Source organism: Scleropages formosus, chromosome 18, assembly GCF_900964775.1.
Source record: "Scleropages formosus chromosome 18, fSclFor1.1, whole genome shotgun sequence".
Taxonomy (NCBI): Eukaryota; Metazoa; Chordata; class Actinopteri; order Osteoglossiformes; family Osteoglossidae; genus Scleropages; species Scleropages formosus.
The window spans coordinates 19,483,725-19,500,519 of record NC_041823.1 but is presented as its reverse complement, the minus strand read 5'-3'; the positions used below and the strand labels follow the sequence as shown (position 1 = coordinate 19,500,519).

At 43.2% G+C, this 16,795-nt stretch overlaps 1 protein-coding gene across 4 annotated transcripts; it reads left to right on the top strand.

Moving 5' to 3' along the window:
- The first annotated feature begins 257 nt into the window (after positions 1-257).
- ptpn6 (protein tyrosine phosphatase non-receptor type 6) lies at positions 258-16,746 on the top strand. 4 transcript variants are annotated; one of them, XM_018738180.2, is made up of 16 exons: positions 258-520; positions 2,632-2,655; positions 4,590-4,712; positions 4,994-5,188; positions 10,349-10,538; positions 11,772-11,888; positions 12,077-12,208; positions 12,948-13,044; positions 13,232-13,311; positions 13,636-13,782; positions 13,918-14,049; positions 14,255-14,409; positions 14,510-14,577; positions 15,059-15,210; positions 15,570-15,640; positions 16,355-16,746. In XM_018738180.2, exons 2-16 carry the CDS (start codon positions 2,651-2,653, stop codon positions 16,455-16,457), a joined length of 1,767 nt encoding a protein of 588 aa, XP_018593696.1. In that variant the 5' UTR covers positions 258-520; positions 2,632-2,650; the 3' UTR covers positions 16,458-16,746. The 4 variants fall into 4 exon arrangements, with proteins under 4 accessions (XP_018593696.1, XP_018593713.1, XP_018593687.1 ...); XM_018738197.2 differs by lacking the exon at positions 258-520 and adding an exon at positions 1,523-1,540; XM_018738171.2 differs by lacking the exon at positions 258-520 and adding an exon at positions 1,977-2,146.
- Positions 16,747-16,795: the final 49 nt, after the last annotated feature.

Below are 16,795 nucleotides of genomic sequence, written 5' to 3'. Positions count from 1 at the left end.
GGTAGTCTTTTACAACCTTTGTACGCATTTGCTTAGAGCGTGTTTACAGATGACAAAAAGCGAACAGAGTTTGAATTGTAGATAAAGGGAGTCATATTTAACGACACAAAGGTGAGCAGCCTATTTGCATTTTTTTTTTTTTTAAAAAAATGAGTGCTAATGGAGTGTCCACAGGAGGGAATGCAAAGGGGAGACAGGACAGGAACAGGCTCATTTTAGCAAGCAGACAGACAATTAAAGTAATTTCAGAAAATTACAGGGTGGGAGTTGAGAACGAGGGTGCAGTTCTGCCAGCAGTTACCTTATCAGACCAGACATAAGGGAGCACCGCAGAACGAAAGAGTGGTGCAGCCATACCGGACACATGGACATGGAAAGTTGGGTCTAAGGGTAGCCAAATGCAGAGCTTGCTTCGGCAGCAACGGGGGTTATGCTTTCTCTTGTCTACGGTCGACCTTCTATGCTGGGAATAAGCCTTTGACCAAGACTGTAGAAGAAGTGTATTCACTACGTCATGAGGGTGAGTATATATTTGATGATACTGTGAGGCTCCTGTGATGACATTCTGTCCATCGTGTAGAACAAGGGTAATGGGGTCTTTGCACAACTGATTTTAAAATTTGTGACTTCTATAGGTGCAGCTGATAATTCTGTATTGAAAGCAAAACAGGTATTTACTTCAGGGTGTATATGCATACAAATGTTGGGTTTTGAGATCTTAAAATATGAGAAATACTGTGGGGGGGAAAAAACTATGAATCTCATTTTTTGATGAGACATGGATAAGGTGGTGTGTTATTCAGAAAATATAGAGCACCTGCTGTAAATATGTTGGACAAGACCTGCAGTATTTCAGGTAACTTTACTTACCTTGCCCAGTTGTTTAACCAGGAAATTTGACAGAGAATTTGTTATTCAAATTATTTGCCTTTTGCAACTATTTGAATACATATGTTTTATTGCCGTTACCTGGCTACGTATGCAACATACTTTAAGTGAAATACCCTGTTGGACGTAGTTGGCATGGAAAGTGGCTGGGTTTATGCAGGATGCAGCATAGTGTCTATGTAGCTTTCATATATTTTATTAAAGGTGCACCTGTTGTACTTGCAAATATATGCTGAATTTTAAGGAGTGGTGCAAATACAGAGGGTGTAAAAGTACAAGTGTAAAATAGGTTCCTTTTCTAAATCGCTCCCATTACTAGTATGCTGTTTACCAAAGGATTATGGGAAATGTAGTTTTACCCTTGCACACAACTAAAATAAAGACTCGGGAATGGTGAGGGCCAAATAGTACTACAGCTTCCACTTCTATTCTGAAATCAGTTGACTTTAACCACAGGTACGACATCTGACATGACACATTAAGCAAAAAAAAAAAGACTGGGGGAAGGGGAGACTAGGTAAATAAGGAAGTAGATTCTCGGATGAACTTTGCTTTGGACTGTACAAACAACTATTTCCCTACTTGCTGAAAGGGCAGTGGAGCAGACGACAGGGTTGGCAGTCTGGCACTTTGGGGGTGAAGGAGATTAGAGGTAGGATAAACATCGGTGTTTCATCATCAATGCTTCATGAGCCTCACACACCTGTAAGAAGGAACTTGACCTTTGAATTTACCTTGACACTAGCCACCGGCGTACTGCTAGCCTCTGCTGGATTGTGCACAACGCTGTCTCTCTGCACTGAAGGTCAGATCCTGCTGCTGACATGTGTGCAAACGTTAGCACACGCTGCAATGTGCTCTGGCTCCCAGAGCAGCACCGCACCTCGGTGATGTACCCGCAGAAGATAGTACAGCGAGACTGAGCCAGATGTACACAGGAGGATGCGAGATCTAGTGCTACAGACACAAAGAAAAACAGAGCACAAAAAAGTTCACTTTGACTTTCAGATTTTTTTCTTAGAGGAAGGTGGCTGTGGCTGTTGGGGGGGGGAAGAGTATGTGTCAGCCATTTTGTGTCTTCGCTCCTTTGCGCCTTGCTTTCACTCTTTAGTGAGAAAAGCCACAAAAAGGAAGGAAGGAGCGCAAGAGTGTGTCCCTGAGACAGACAGACACAGAGGGAGGGACAGAAAGGAACGACATAAAACGGGCCTCAAACTCTTCAGCCGTCACTTCAGGAGCATTTCGGAGCCTGAAGACAGTAAGGCTGCCCACATTTTGTCCTGCTTTGGAAGAAGGGAGGGAGCAGGTGGAGGCTGTGCAGGCAGGTGGTGGCGGGGCTGTGTGGTCGTGGGGCGGGAGTATGGAAATAAGAGATGGAGAAGAGAAGAAGGCCAGTGGATGTTGTAGGACACAGATGGGGCTGGAGGAAGGAGAAAGCTCGTACCAAAACTTGCAAGTGTAGGGTTAGAGAGTTAGAGACAGAAAGGCTGGAGTCTTACAGAGGAAAAAAATCTACGGTTCATGCATTGGGTCTAAGCGTCAGCACGCACTCATTCGATCGCAAAATGTACGATGGATAAAGACTGAAAAATGTGTCAAATACGCATTTCCACAGCAGCAAGATTGTTGAATGTGTTGGCACCAGTTAGTAAAATTGTTTATAGTTTTGTGCTTGACCAATGTGCAAGTATTTAGGGAAAAAAAAATCATTGTTTTTATTTCTTTCTTTATTTTTTTGTCCAGGAACAACCGATAGAAGAAAATGCGGTAAGTAAAATATTTTCTTCTGTATGCTATAATGATTTGCTGTAGCATTTTGGCTTTGTTAACACCGCTAAGGTTTTTTTTTTTTTTTTTTCGGTTGTTTTTGTTTTACCTCTTGCTCTTCCCCTTTTTTTTTGCCTGTATCTAATTTTCCCTATTGTTATTGTATTTTGTGTATTCTTGCTTTGGGTTTTTTTTTCTTTCTCTCAAAATGTATGTAAGAATACCAAAACTACATTAACAATGCATTTAGTTGTTCATTTTTCTCTGTTTCCATATTCTTCTGCTTTCTTGGGCATGATGGGAGTTGTAGTTCCTAAAAATATGGCCACACAGCATTAGCTCTAACAAGCAAGCAGAAGATCAGTACATACTCACTGTTGTATGCAACTGTTAATATGAATGGATTTGTAGCTTAGAGAATATTTTTTCTAAAGTTTTTTTTTTAATGACTTTAGTAATTTAGTTCTCTGAAAGACAGCGAAAATGGAGTACAAGAGAAAAAAACACTTTCTCATAAAAAGGAAGTAAAAAGATTGAACTGCATCTTACTTCAATCAAAAAAATCGTTCAGAAAAATAATTTCGAATGCCTTTAACATTGTTAGGACAATTGAAATGTTGAATTTTTTTTTCAGGTGTAAATACCAATTTGTTCATCTTAACTCTTAAATCCAGCTGTATAAGTGAAGCATAATTTGATGATTTATACCAGTTGTAAGCTTTCAGTCAATTTACAAAATCAGGAAATAAAAAAATATTTAGATGCTATATATGAGGTGTAAACATTTAAGAGTAATTAATTCATTAAATGGGTCAAATGTTGCAAGTCGCTTTGGATCTAAGGATGGCTCTACAAATAATAAACATAACAAAGCCCTCTAATTTTTCTCTAGCAGTGCATGTATAGTGTGTTAATATTTAATTACGTAAATATATTTTTATAAGAGTTTTCATATTCATAATATGCATTATCTGTATTCACCTTTTGCTAATTGATTGTCATTGTTCCTGTCTAAAACTCACACACACTGGCTAAACCACTTGTCCCGAGCGGGGTCGTGGTGAGCCGGAGCCAAACCGGGCAACACAGGGCGCAAGGCTGGAGGGGTAGGTGACACACCCAGGACGGGACACCAGTCCATCGCAAGGCACCCCAAGCAGGGCTCGAACCCCAGACCCGCCAGAGAGCAGGACCCACCCAAGCCCGCTGCACCACCACACTCCTTCCTGTCTTAAATTAACCTTTCTAATTCAAAGCATTTCTAGGTGATGGTCAATGGTACCTAAAAACTGTTGATGTTAGACACACACACACACATTATCTGAAACTGCTTGTCCCAGGGAACAGGAATCCCGGCAACACAGGGTGCAAGGCTGGAGGGGGAGGGGACACACCCAGGACGGGACACCAGTCCATTGCAAGGGCACCTCAAGCAGGGCTCGAACCCCAGACCTGCCAGAGAGCAGGACCCACCCAAGCCCACTGCATCACTGCACCCCTTCCTGTCTTAAACTAACCTTTCTAATTCAAAGCATTTCTAGGTGATGGTCAATGGTATCTTAAAAACTTCTGATGTTAGATACAGTGCAGAAAATATGCTACAAAAATATGAACTACAAAATTAATGTGGAAGATATATTTGCTAAGCATGAATTAATATACTTTATTGAAATGTAGAAGTAATTAGCAGGTTTCAGATCCTATGACTAAAGTGGGACTGAGGCCAACGACTTTTTTAAACATTTTCTGAGAAGATGCTTTTTCCTCTGCAGTTTTTTGTTTTCGTATAAGTAGTGCAGTATTGAAAGCAGCATAGAAAGGTGCATGTTCCATAGTAAGTGCTGATTTAGAGCCAGTTGGTATGTTGAAGAGTGGATAGGGTGATCAGGGCAGTATGTTCAGGTACACGAAAACAGATTCTCTCTGCTTTGCAGGTGGTTCCATAGAGACCTGTCTGGTTTGGAAGCCGAGGCCCTGCTCAAGGCTCGAGGTGTTCATGGCAGTTTCCTGGCCCGGCCCAGCAAGAAGAACCAAGGCGACTTCTCCCTCTCTGTCAGGTCAGGTTAGGACAGCAGCTTTTTTGGCCTCCTTTAGCCAGATCAGCCACTAACTGCAATGCACTTGACCCCTCAAAGTTCATCAGTGATGATAAATGACTGATATGTTGTTAATATCTCAGTTCTGTGGCACTGTGTGAAATGACTTATGTTTCTGGCAAGCATCCTTTAAACAATCCCACTCTCCTTTAACGTGTCTTCCATAATGCAAGACCGTAAAGTTGGAGCATTTGTGAGTCCAAGGGTGACCAGCCCAATCACACTAGCACAATTCCCTACAGGGTGGGGGATATGGTGACCCATATCCGAATCCAGAACACGGGAGATTTCTATGACCTGTATGGCGGGGAGAAGTTTGCCACACTCTCGGAGCTGGTGGAGTACTACACCACCGAACACGGCACCCTGCAGGACAAAGATGGGACTGTGATCGAGCTCAAGTACCCTCTGAACAGCTCCGACCCCACCACTGAAAGGTGTAGCACTATGCTTTGCTTAGCCTTCTGCCTTGCGTCTGCGACAATGGTGCTTGTCTTCCTTTGTTTACCCACACTCAAGATGGTACATCTGATCAGAACACTCCTTGTTTTACATTTACATTTACATTTATTCATTCATTGGGCACATGTGTCTCCAAGGCCAGTTTTATCACAGAGCAAACAGATACAGTCAGTACATTAGAATAAAGAATAACATGCAAACAGGTACAACTAGTACAGCCAATTAAATGCAGCACCATTTCAGCGAGTGCCCCCTTTGAGTCTAGCAAGTCTGTCCTTCAGCTCTTGTACTGTTGTATTTATGCATGTTACTCTGGGCTGAGTGTGTAACAGCTAATTTTGAACCTCACCTCAGTGTGCAGTGTTACACACATAATACCTACACTGTGGCACGAAGTACTGCAGCTGAGAGCAATGCAAAAGATGACAAAGAGGCAAAACTTTGGTCTTAGGTATTGAAACATTCATTATTTAGAGATTATATTTCATCTACTGCACGGATCTGGCTGTTCTGTGCATATAAATATTTATATGTGAGTAGAAAACGAGATAGAGTGGAAATAAGGCTGAAGTCCTCACAGACATGAAGGGCATGAACAATCCTACTTTAAACAAAACGACAAACCTGCAACACCCTCCCAGAGAGGTCAAAGGTATGCGCAGTGTACTTAATCAGATTATCATTGACATTTTGGGCCACAGTTTATTTAAAATGTGCCTTCTTGGAGAGGACATGGAAGAGGTACTGTGAGGAGGCAGATGACCAGGCAAATACAGTTGCAATGTAGTTGTCCTCCTGGTCTTTGCTCTCCCTCCCCATCTGTTCCTCTGTGTCTGTTGCCTTACTTCCCTTTCTCGTTGCGGTTGGAAACTTCAGTTTTGACACATTTGAAAGCAATGACCAGATCCTGTCTGCCTTCCTCTCCACTAACCCCTCCTTCTCTCTTTCAATCTTCCTTGTTGATCAATCTTTTTTCTCACTTTGAACATCAAATATACGCATTAGGTCAAAATTATTTTGATATACTATACTGCCAATTTCCAAAACGAACAAATCTGAAAACAAATGGTTGTGTAACAATTTAAGTAAAGCAAGAATCAAAAATAATTAGAATGACTAAAATAAAAAATAATCATGAAAAAAGAATGTATACAAAATATTTTAGTTAAGAACAAACAGGTACAGCGTTATTATGCACTGTAGTTCAATAGTTCTTGCTCTGCAACTGCCAGCATGATTGTTAACCCATTCCTTGTTAAGTTAAACTCAGCTTCTACATCATCTTCTACTATACGTTTTCACTGCAGCAGAGGACGGATCTGCTCATCTGTCCCAGTGACTAGCATGTCTTCAGCAAATCTGTACCTTTTATGATGTGTCTGCCTATTTCCGGCAATGGAAACTTTAATTACTAATCTCATATGTTTTCAGTGGCCCTCACGGAAGTTTAACTTAAGTTTCATTCGCTTGGTGTTCCAGGCAGACCATTTTTTCTTCTTGCTTGGTAATTTGGTTTATTCTGATTTTCTAATTCTCATATTGACCTAACACTGTTCTACTGTATCTCTCATTCTCTTTCCAGCAATTTCAAAATGCAGATGTGGTCAGGAAGCATATCTGATAGCAATATATTGAGACCTCAATCGTGGTTTAATTCATCATCATCATCTTTTTTTTTTTTTTTTACGTATTATGAATTTGTCATCAAAAGCTTTCATCCATATTGACTTCTGTATACCATTTATACAGCTGGACAATTTTCCCAAAGTGGTTGTGTTTAGGAGCTTTGCTCAGGGATTATAGAGCAATAGAAGTGCTTGGGACTTGAACCAGCAACATTCAGGATACAAATTGATGTGCATAACCCCTGTGCTAGTATTTAGTAGCTAGTAACATTGTTTCATGAACGATTAAATTTACACTTACATTTATTCATTAAGCAGAGAGTTTTCTCCAAAATGACAGCATCTCAGAGAACAATACAAAAGCGCATGACACCAACAGAAGGAGAGATTTGGATGTTCACACGTGATTCTTCAGTACAGTCAATTTGTCACGTTCCACCATATGAACCAGTATGCATTTCAAGAATAGGTGCATATAGGCTTTCCATTATTAAATAAATTGAAATTAAACATAACAAACACGTACACGTTCATCAAGCACGAGATCAGGGGAAATGTGAATTTGAAACAGATGAGTTTTGAAACTTTTTAAATTTAGACAGAGATTCAGCAGTCTTGAGTGAGAGGGGGAGGTCATTCCACCACATCGGAGTCAGAGCTGAAGGCCTTCATGCTTTTGATTTTGGAACTTTCATGCATGGGATCACTAAGCTGGCAGGGGTGGAGGAGCAGCAGACTGGTTCGGGTGTAGCGAGCGATCAAGTCTTGCAGATATCGGGGAGAAGATCCGTTGAGGGTTTTGTAGGCAGTAAGCGGAGTCTTGAATGTGATCCGAGCAGCAATAGGAAGTCAGTGTTCAGAGACGAGGAATTGAGATACATGAGAACGCTTTGGTAGGGCAAAAACAACCTGTGCAAGAGTGTTCTGTATCAGCTGGAGGCATTTGATGGCAGAGGCTGGAAGACCAGACAAGAGAGAGTTGCGGTAGTCCAGGTGGGATATCAGCATGGCCTGGACCAGGAGTTGTGTAGAGTTTGGTATGAAATAAGGTGGATCCTGCAGGTGTTCTCCAGGATGTATCTGCAGGACCAGGTTGTGGCTTCGATACGTTGAGAAAAAGACAGACTTGAGTTGATCATTACTCCCCGGCTCTTAACCGATGAGGTGGACAAAATAAGTGAGTTATTCAGTTTGATAGAGAGTTCTCAACAGGAGAACAGACCAGTTGGTAGGCGAAGGATCTCTGTTTTGGAAAAATTGAGTTGTAGGTGGTGATCAGACTTCCAGGCAGAGATGTCTGAGAGGCAGATGGCGATGCAGCAATTGATCACATATTAAAGAAACATAAACACTGTTATGTGGGGTAGACAGGCTCTAAAGGAGACTGGTGACAATGAGGGGACGAAGGAGAATTTACAAGAAATTTATAAATACAACAAATGACATACATATTTAATGAAGTGAAATAGATCATCATACACACACACACACACTTTCTGAACCACCTGTCCCATACGGGGTCGCGAGGAACTGGAGCCTAACCTGGCAACTCAGCGCGTGAGGCTGGGGGGCGGGGGGGACACACCCAGGACAGGACGCCAGTCCGTCGCAAGGCACCCCAAGTGGGGCTCGAACCCCAGGCCCACCAGAGAGCAGGACCTGGTCCAACCCGCTGAGCCCATGCGCCCCTCTTAGATCATCATATTTACACCAATTTATAATTACTTTAGAGGGGGTGTGGTGGCGCAGCAGGTTTGGCAGGTTCCTGCTCTCTGGAGGGTCTGGGGTTCGAGTCCTGCTTGGGTGCCCTGTGACAGACTGGTGTCCCGTCCTGGGTGTGTTCCCTCCAGCCCTATGCCCTGTGCTGCTGGGTTAGGCTCCGGCTCGCTGCAACCCCCCTTGGGACAAGCGGCTTCAGCCAGTGTGTGAATAATTACTTTATATAATTTAAAAATACATGCTATATATTTTAAAAAGACAATCGAAATCAGTTTCGCTGTGTACAACCGACGGACAGCATTGGCCCGATAAGCTGTGTTTCTGGTCTCTGGTAAAAGCATGTTAATTCAAAGAAGCTGTTACAAATTATAGAACCTCCCCAAGGATATACAGAGCCATTTGTCTAATATTCAGATTCTGTGTTGATATTGTTTTTGTCAGTTGCTATTCAACAAAGATGTCCAGATAACAGCAAATGTTCCGAGTGCATCCAAAAAAAGGCTTGCTATCAGTAAACAGTTTTTACTAAAGTTTTCCAGCATCTTAATAAAAGAGAATACCAAAAAAGGAAATGAAAATGTCAAAATTACAAAAGAACTGCAGTTTCCACATAGATTTTGAATAATTCATGTTTTTAATGCAAATCTGTAAATTCATTATGTGCAGCGCTGTTTATAACTCCAGAGTTCATGCAGAAATTAAACACAAGCAGAATTCAAATAACGTTTTTAAATCGTGATACGCTTTGTATTATCTCTACATTATGCAATTTGCTTATTGAGGTACTCCGTTTTTTGACAAGCAGGCGTTAAGAGAAGACTGGAAGGTTGGGCCAAGGTTCATTGGTATCAGAAGAGGTTGAGGGGTCCACAGCTATAAATACACTCGTGTTCAGTTGAGAAATCCCGTCATCAGAATTTTCCAACCGCAACACAGGAAGTTTCGATGAAGAAATAGAGAACTGAACCTAATTTTAAACAACAACACTGCTAGAGCGTGCTTGCAACTGTGCTCCGAACACTGCTCACACGCATTTAAATACAGTGGCGACTGTAATGCTTACAGAACACACGAGAGTCTTGAAATACTGCCTCTTACCAGGTTTTCACGTCTTAAGTAGCATCTGCTGCATTTGCCCTGCACTTCTTGTATCAAGTATTTTAGTGCAAGTTGCTGCTAAATGGCACAACTTCCTGCACATGCACAACTGAGGTATGAATGTTTCCACAGTTTTAAAATTTGCATTTCACTAAAGAGCTTTGCATCTTTTCGAAGACAGTCACCACAAAGACCATCCACACCTTGGCGCTCGCTCTGTAAATAAGCAGAGAACATCTCCCAACACTAGTTCAGACTCAAACGCTGAAAGTGGTGCCATGCAGCAAAGGCTCACACCGCCCAGCATACACACATGTAAGACAGAATCAGCCCAAAAAGAGTTTGGAATCACTTGTGACGACAGCTCTCTCTGATAAAATCGGGTAATTATAGGTATGGGTAATTATATTCTACTCATAAATTCCTTCTTTTCGTTATGAGCATCGCGATCGTCATGGATCATTGAAACGACTTATTTTAAATTTTTTACGAATGAAATGTGCATTTTTACTGGTAGTAGAAGTTGCAGCAGCGGCAATCGATATTGTACAGTTACAAGTTTACGAAAAACAGGTCACACCCAGGGGCATCAATTTGGTGCTCAGAGGTACAAGTTCCTGCAGAAACCTCTTCGGCTTCTGCTCTTCTTCAGTGTGTTCGACCTGCTAATCATCCCTCCCACATGTCTTTCAGGTGGTTCCATGGTCACTTGTCAGGTCCAAATGCGGAAAAGCTCTTGGTGGAGCGGGATGAACCCGGCACCTTTCTGGTGCGCGAGTCTCTGTCCAAACCAGGGGACTTTGTCCTGTCTGCCCTGACTGAGGAGAGGACCAAGGGACCCGATGGACCGAGGAGGGTTTCTCACATCAAGATTATGTGCCAGGTGGGAAAGAGAAAGTGTGAGGTGCTCCATCTAAACACCTGAACAGCATTACTCAGTGGCTTCTCAGCTAAAAGAGTTCTGGTCTTACAAGCACAACATAATGCAAAACGGTTTACGGCCAGGCAGTGGTGTGCATGTTGACTTCTCCCCCCTAGGAATTTACTGGCTTCGTTTGGTCCAATTCATCCATTGTTTAGCTATATGCATTTTTGAATATAGCTACTTCTGTCCGTTTTCCACAAAATATTCCTGTAAGCCACTGTCTCGTTTCCCATATATTCTCATCATTGTTGTAATTGGGCGCAGCAGCCAAAGTGTGAAAAACACAGGTACACGCAGCACAGCTCTCTAAAAATCACGAAAATAATCCTCAGTTTTTCCCAGATAGGATTTTCTTGCATTTTTTCTAACAAAAGATATTTATTTAACCAGTGTGGCTGCCCAGTATATCACGACTAGTAGCAAATTTCTCCATAAACAAAATGCTAGTAGCATTAATGGTAAATGAATACACTTATATATGTATTACAGAGGTCAAATGAAGGTTATCAAAACCATAGTCTAAAACATGCTGCAACATTTGTAAGTTATTGTGTTTTTACATTTATTCATTTAGCTGATGCTTTTCTCCAAAGCAACTTACAATGTTAAAGTTACAATTAGTAGACGCTCATAATTATTTATCCATTTATACAGCTGGGTAACTTTACTGGAGCAATTTAGGGTAAGCTCCTTGCTCAAGGGTACGGATCAAACCTGCAACCTTTGGATCCAAAGGCAGTAGTGCTAACCACTATGCTATCAGCTGTCCCATGCAACTGCAATGGTGTTTTATAAATGAGTAATATTTTTAAAACTCGCAAACTAATAGGGTTATTTAGATAGATCATTTTTGATGTTGTCAATTCTAATAGAGTTCTCTGTATTAGAAAGTCTAAGAAAGTCCTCTTATAATAAGTTTTACAGAAAGCATATTGACACCTTAGCACAGAAAAAAAAAACCTGATTATACTGTAAACAGGGCAACTCATTCACGACCAGTGACAGCAGCATCCTTTTGGCAAGAGCAACAGTTTTCCTGCACTAGCGCATGTCACACTGCAGGATAACGGTCGATTAACAGTGGTGTGCAGTCGGCAGAACAGTTACATACACACCTCTGTGTGGCTGCATCAGCGTACATAATATTTTCTGTTCTCCGAGTGCACAATATGCATGTATATCTGCTTTCAGAACTATAAGTACACCATCGGTGGGTCGGAGAAATTTGATTCGCTGAGTGACCTGGTGGAACACTATAAGCGCAAGGGAATTGAAGAGTTGTCAGGTACCTGGGTATACCTCAAACAGGTGAGAGTCACAACCAGGCACATCTGATATTAGAAATTCTTTTGGCACAAAGTGAAGGTATTTCATGTCTGCAGTATGTTATTTATGTAACACAATAAATACAGACACAAATTAAATGATATCATACAATCCGGCTGCCTGTCGCCATCCTCTTTTAATCCCCATTCCCGTTCTCATCACCTTCTCAGCCCTACTATTCGACAAGAGTGAACGCAGCGGACATCGAGAACAGAGTCAAGGTGTTAGATCAGACAGCTGCCAGGGAGAACGGCGGCGAGGGCGAGAAGAAGAGTAAAGCAGGATTTTGGGAGGAGTTCGATGTAAGTTTTCAAGGGGAGAGGGAGACTTTGCCATTGTGTCATACGCCAGCGGTATTCCAAGTGCTGTGTGCCGAGGAACACGGATAAGAGGTAACGTCAATTAACACTGAAGTCGCAGTTGGCTTATGACATACTTGTTTCTTGTATTTGTCATTACTGTTTTTGTCGTACCTACAGTTATTGCTTCATCAGCACTTTTGTCCAAACTGATTTACCATATTGTCCAGTGGTTTATTGGATTTCCTTAACAAACCTGCCATCCAGAGAGCTTTGAATTCAGTGGCACAGCAGCAAAGATGTGTCGTTAAGTACCACGCCGCCAGCGCTTCCTTATTCGGTAATTCAGTACACGCGCTGGCCTCGCAACCTGTTCCGCACCTAATTCGTTAACAACCAAAAAAACTCAATTGACAATGCCATAATGCACCATAGAAGAGGAGAAGCAGAGCCTATGGATTCCCGTTCACTGCGTTTGATCTGTCGCTTGGCCATGCCAGACGTTTGTGTTTCCTGCCGTCGCCGCGTGCTGCAGTGTTGGGCGGCCATTTTCTCCCCCATTGCAGCAAATGGGTGTCTCCGCGCTCACTGGGCCGCGCGTGGCCCGCAGGCCTCTGGCTGATAACATCTGCTGCAAGGAGGCTTCGCGGAACGCGCGGCGCACAACGCAGTCCTGCAGCGCCATCTGCTGCGCGCGCACGGACTGCTCGACGCTGACCTTGAACTCTGTCCGAACCCCTAGGCTCTGCAGAAGCACGAAACGAAGGTGAAGAAGAGCAGAAGCGAAGGGATGAGACCGGAAAACAAGAGCAAAAACAGATACAAGAACATCCTTCCATGTGAGCGGAGAACTAGACTCTGAATAATGCCCTGGATTTTATACTGACACTAAACTCTCTCGCTTCGTTTTCTTCTCGAATGTCTTTTTCCACTGGTCATTAACTTGGAAATGTTGCAGCAAACCAGTCCTCTCAAGTCCCCCCACTCTCTCCGTTTCCTTCTTTTCCCTCCACGTCCCGCTTCCAGTCGACGATACAAGGGTGATTCTGCAGTCTGCCGACCCATCTGTAGTTGGTTCTGACTACATCAATGGAAACTATGTAAAAGTGAGTGTGAATTCAGTCTTCCCCTTCAACTCCCGAAACACAAATACCGTTCATACAAAATTACACAATCAAACAAAATCAGTATAAACAAAATCTCCACCCATGACGAAATAATTACGTATCTACTATTTTTGTCTCAACGCAATTGTGTTCATAGCATACTCCTAATTGCTTAAGGCAGCAGGCCGTCCTACTAGTCATGCCTTTCTTAGCAGCCAGTTAAGGAGGAGGAGCATCTCCAGAACAATATGACCTTTGTCTGTGAATGTCTTTCATGTATCACCACCTGTGTCTGTTGCCTGTGTGCTCTCTCTCTCCTGTTAGAATAAGCTGAGTGACTCTGGGCATCAGAAGGTCTACATCGCCACCCAGGGATGCCTCGCCACAACTGTAAACGACTTCTGGCAGATGGTGTGGCAGGAAAACTCACGTGTGATCGTCATGACGACGCGAGAGGTGGAGAAGGGCCGGGTGAGTTTCGGTTACATGTTCTGGCATGTTACTTGAACGGAAAGCCTAATTTGGATTTAAGCACGATGTCTTATTCTTAATTGGGATGTACAGGTTAAGCGTGTTTGTCTCACTTACCTCTGTGTCTCTGTACAGAACAAGTGTGTACCGTACTGGCCTGAACTGGAAGGCACCAAGGAGGTGGGCTCCTATTTGGTCACCTGTTTATCCGAAAGGGACGCGGCGGATTACAAGGTCCGGGTGCTGGAAATCATACCTATGGACCAGGTAGCTGTTACTCCACCGTATCAACAAATTGGCTAGGAAACTACATATCACACAGAGATGCAGTAAAAATAGTTGACAGCACTGCACTTGTACATACCGAGCCATCACAGCCCTCCTGCCAGCTGTAAGGCCACATGCTGACCCAAACTGAATGTGGGCGTCACCGACTGACAGCCTATGCTCCTCCTCATCCCCCGGGCTCCAGTCGGACTGTCCCCGCACCATTTGGCACTACCAGTACCTGAGCTGGCCGGACCACGGGGTACCAGAGGAGCCAGGTGGGGTGCTCAGCTTCCTAACACAAGTCAACAGCAAGCAGATGGAGTTTGCTGATGCTGGGCCCATGATCATACACTGCAGGTAACTGCAGCCCACCATCAGCACTGTCCACCACTGGGAAAGGAAAGACAGGAGATGTTAACAAGCCATTCTCTTTTTTACACCTCTTTGTGTGCATTAGTGCTGGAATTGGTCGGACTGGCACCATCGTGGTCATTGACATGCTGGTGGAGATCATTGACACTAAAGGTATGTTGCCCTTTTCAGTTGGAATCACAACAGCAGTGCATTTTACTTGTAATATTTTTAATATATAATCAGTGAGTTGTAATAATGACGGGGGTGCGGTGGCACAGTGGGTTGGACCGCAGTCCTCCTCTTCGGTGGGTCTGGGGTTTGAGTCCTGCTTGGGATGCCTTGCGACAAACTGGCGTCCCGTCCTGGGTGTGTCCCCTCCCCCTCCGGCCCTATGCCCTGTGTTGCCAGGTTAGGCTCTGGTTCCCCGTGACCCTGTATGGGACAAGTGGTTCTGAAAATGTGTGTGTGTGTGTGTGTGTGTGTGTGTGTGTGTGTGTGTGTGTGTGTGTAATAATGACTGCATGGAAAAAATATTCCTGTGTTGGCTTGGTTTTCCATTCTTGCAAGAAGAGAAAAACTCTACCTAGCTGAACTCTGAGAGTTGAAGGTGTCTTGCTGGATTGCACGCTAAGAGCCTCCACCCTCCCCTCAGGCCTAGACTGTGACATTGACATCCCCAAGTTCATCCAGATGGTCCGCGAGCAGCGCTCTGGCATGGTGCAGACCGAGGCCCAGTACAAGTTCATCTACTTGGCCGTGTTGCAGTACATCGAGACCACTAAAAGCAAGATGCAGGCATGTGAGGTGAGGCACTTGTGAGAAGTGGCAGTTAGACTGCAGAGAACGTGACAGCAAAGGGGTAAAGGAAACGTGGTGAGCGGTTACAAACGCTGATGTGAACATTGAGGAAAGGAAGAAGCAGAGCTCTGCACGTCTGTTGGCACTGTTCCAGCTCTGTCTGACCTCTCCGGTTCATACGGGAAATAGATTGCTGCCAGCAGATTATGTGGGTTTATCATAACCAGTGTAGGAAAGGAGAAGCAGCTGCTCAACAAGAGGAGGAAAGAAGACAAACAGCTTCTATCAATATCCATCAAACTGTTTACCGATGTGCTACCGGACTCGTGAATGAACTAATGTATGCGTGTCTCTCCTCTGTGCAGAACCTCGAGACAGAATATGGCAATTTATCTCTGCAGCCGAAACACCAGAAAGTCAGCCGGAAGGTTTCCAAGTGAGACTTCTACTGACTTACTTCACATGCAAACAGTGCTCTGTGTAAACCCCTCGGTCACAAGTCTTATGCTTACATAACCACTTTGGAGAGGTTCCCTGGGTACTGTGCAATGTTTCATACTGATAAACACAGGAGTCGCTTCTAATGAAATGTATTCCATCTGCTGTGACATATCTTATCATGTCCTTTTCCCTAACGAGGAAAGGCCATATTCAAAGAAGGCTAACAGTTCCACCAACCATCATACCCTCATGGTGTTTAACTGAACCAGCTGAACAGCCTGCAATAATATTCCAAAAGCATCTACATTTGGTCATTACTTATTCAAATGACCTCCTCTCAGTGTTATTTTAAGCTACTAATTTTACTGTTCATATGAAATCATCCTACTGGGTAAGACACTGAGGATCCTAGGATCCTTCTCGGGCATTCACCTTTCTCCACTCTAGAAGACATTGGTATTTTAAACACATTTCCCAAACTGTACATACCAGAATGCTAAGACCTTATGTGCCTTATAGAGGAGATTCTGTATTTTTTAAATGATACCACCTATCAGGGGGTGGAGCTTGGAAACTTCCCAGAAATCCTAAAATTCTATCTAAAATAGTTTTTTGTCAGGTCTCGTGAGGATATGCTTGTGTTAATAATACTGCAATATTCCTGACGGATCCGGATTGTGGCACTAACGCGAAATGCCTTCCGTTGCAGGAATAAAGAAGACGTTTATGAGAATCTGGGGCTGAAGGGGAAGAAAGATGTCAAGAAGCAGAAATCAGAGGAGAAGAAGAGCGGCTCTGTGCGGAAAAGATAGAGCAAAGATCACGGACGAAGAACACTTCTCAAGAATCCGTGGTCCCTCTTTAAACAAACCGCACATAGCTTTTACATCATGGCTAATGGTTTATGGAGGCTTTTTAAAATTCTTTGTTTTTATTTTCAGTGGCTTTAGGATTTATTTAAATGTTGTTGCTTTGTGCCTCAGAATAATATGGAATTGGAGACGAAAGGATGATCAATACTCAATGTTTGTTTTTCGCACCATAGAAAACTTTTGCTACGGAGAAAATCAGAACCGTTTCAAATAAAGGAAATTTGTGTGATTCTTGAAGAACTTCACTAAGTTCAGCGATCAACCTCACAGCGCTGTGA

What these genes read in the sequence shown, in the direction of transcription:
- ptpn6 (XM_018738180.2), top strand. An exon ending in CCCATGATCATACACTGCAG is followed by an intron (nt 14,410 to 14,509) that starts GTAACTGCAGCC and finishes TGTGTGCATTAG; the next exon opens with TGCTGGAATTGGTCGGACTG. An exon ending in GGAGATCATTGACACTAAAG is followed by an intron (nt 14,578 to 15,058) that starts GTATGTTGCCCT and finishes CCCTCCCCTCAG; the next exon opens with GCCTAGACTGTGACATTGAC.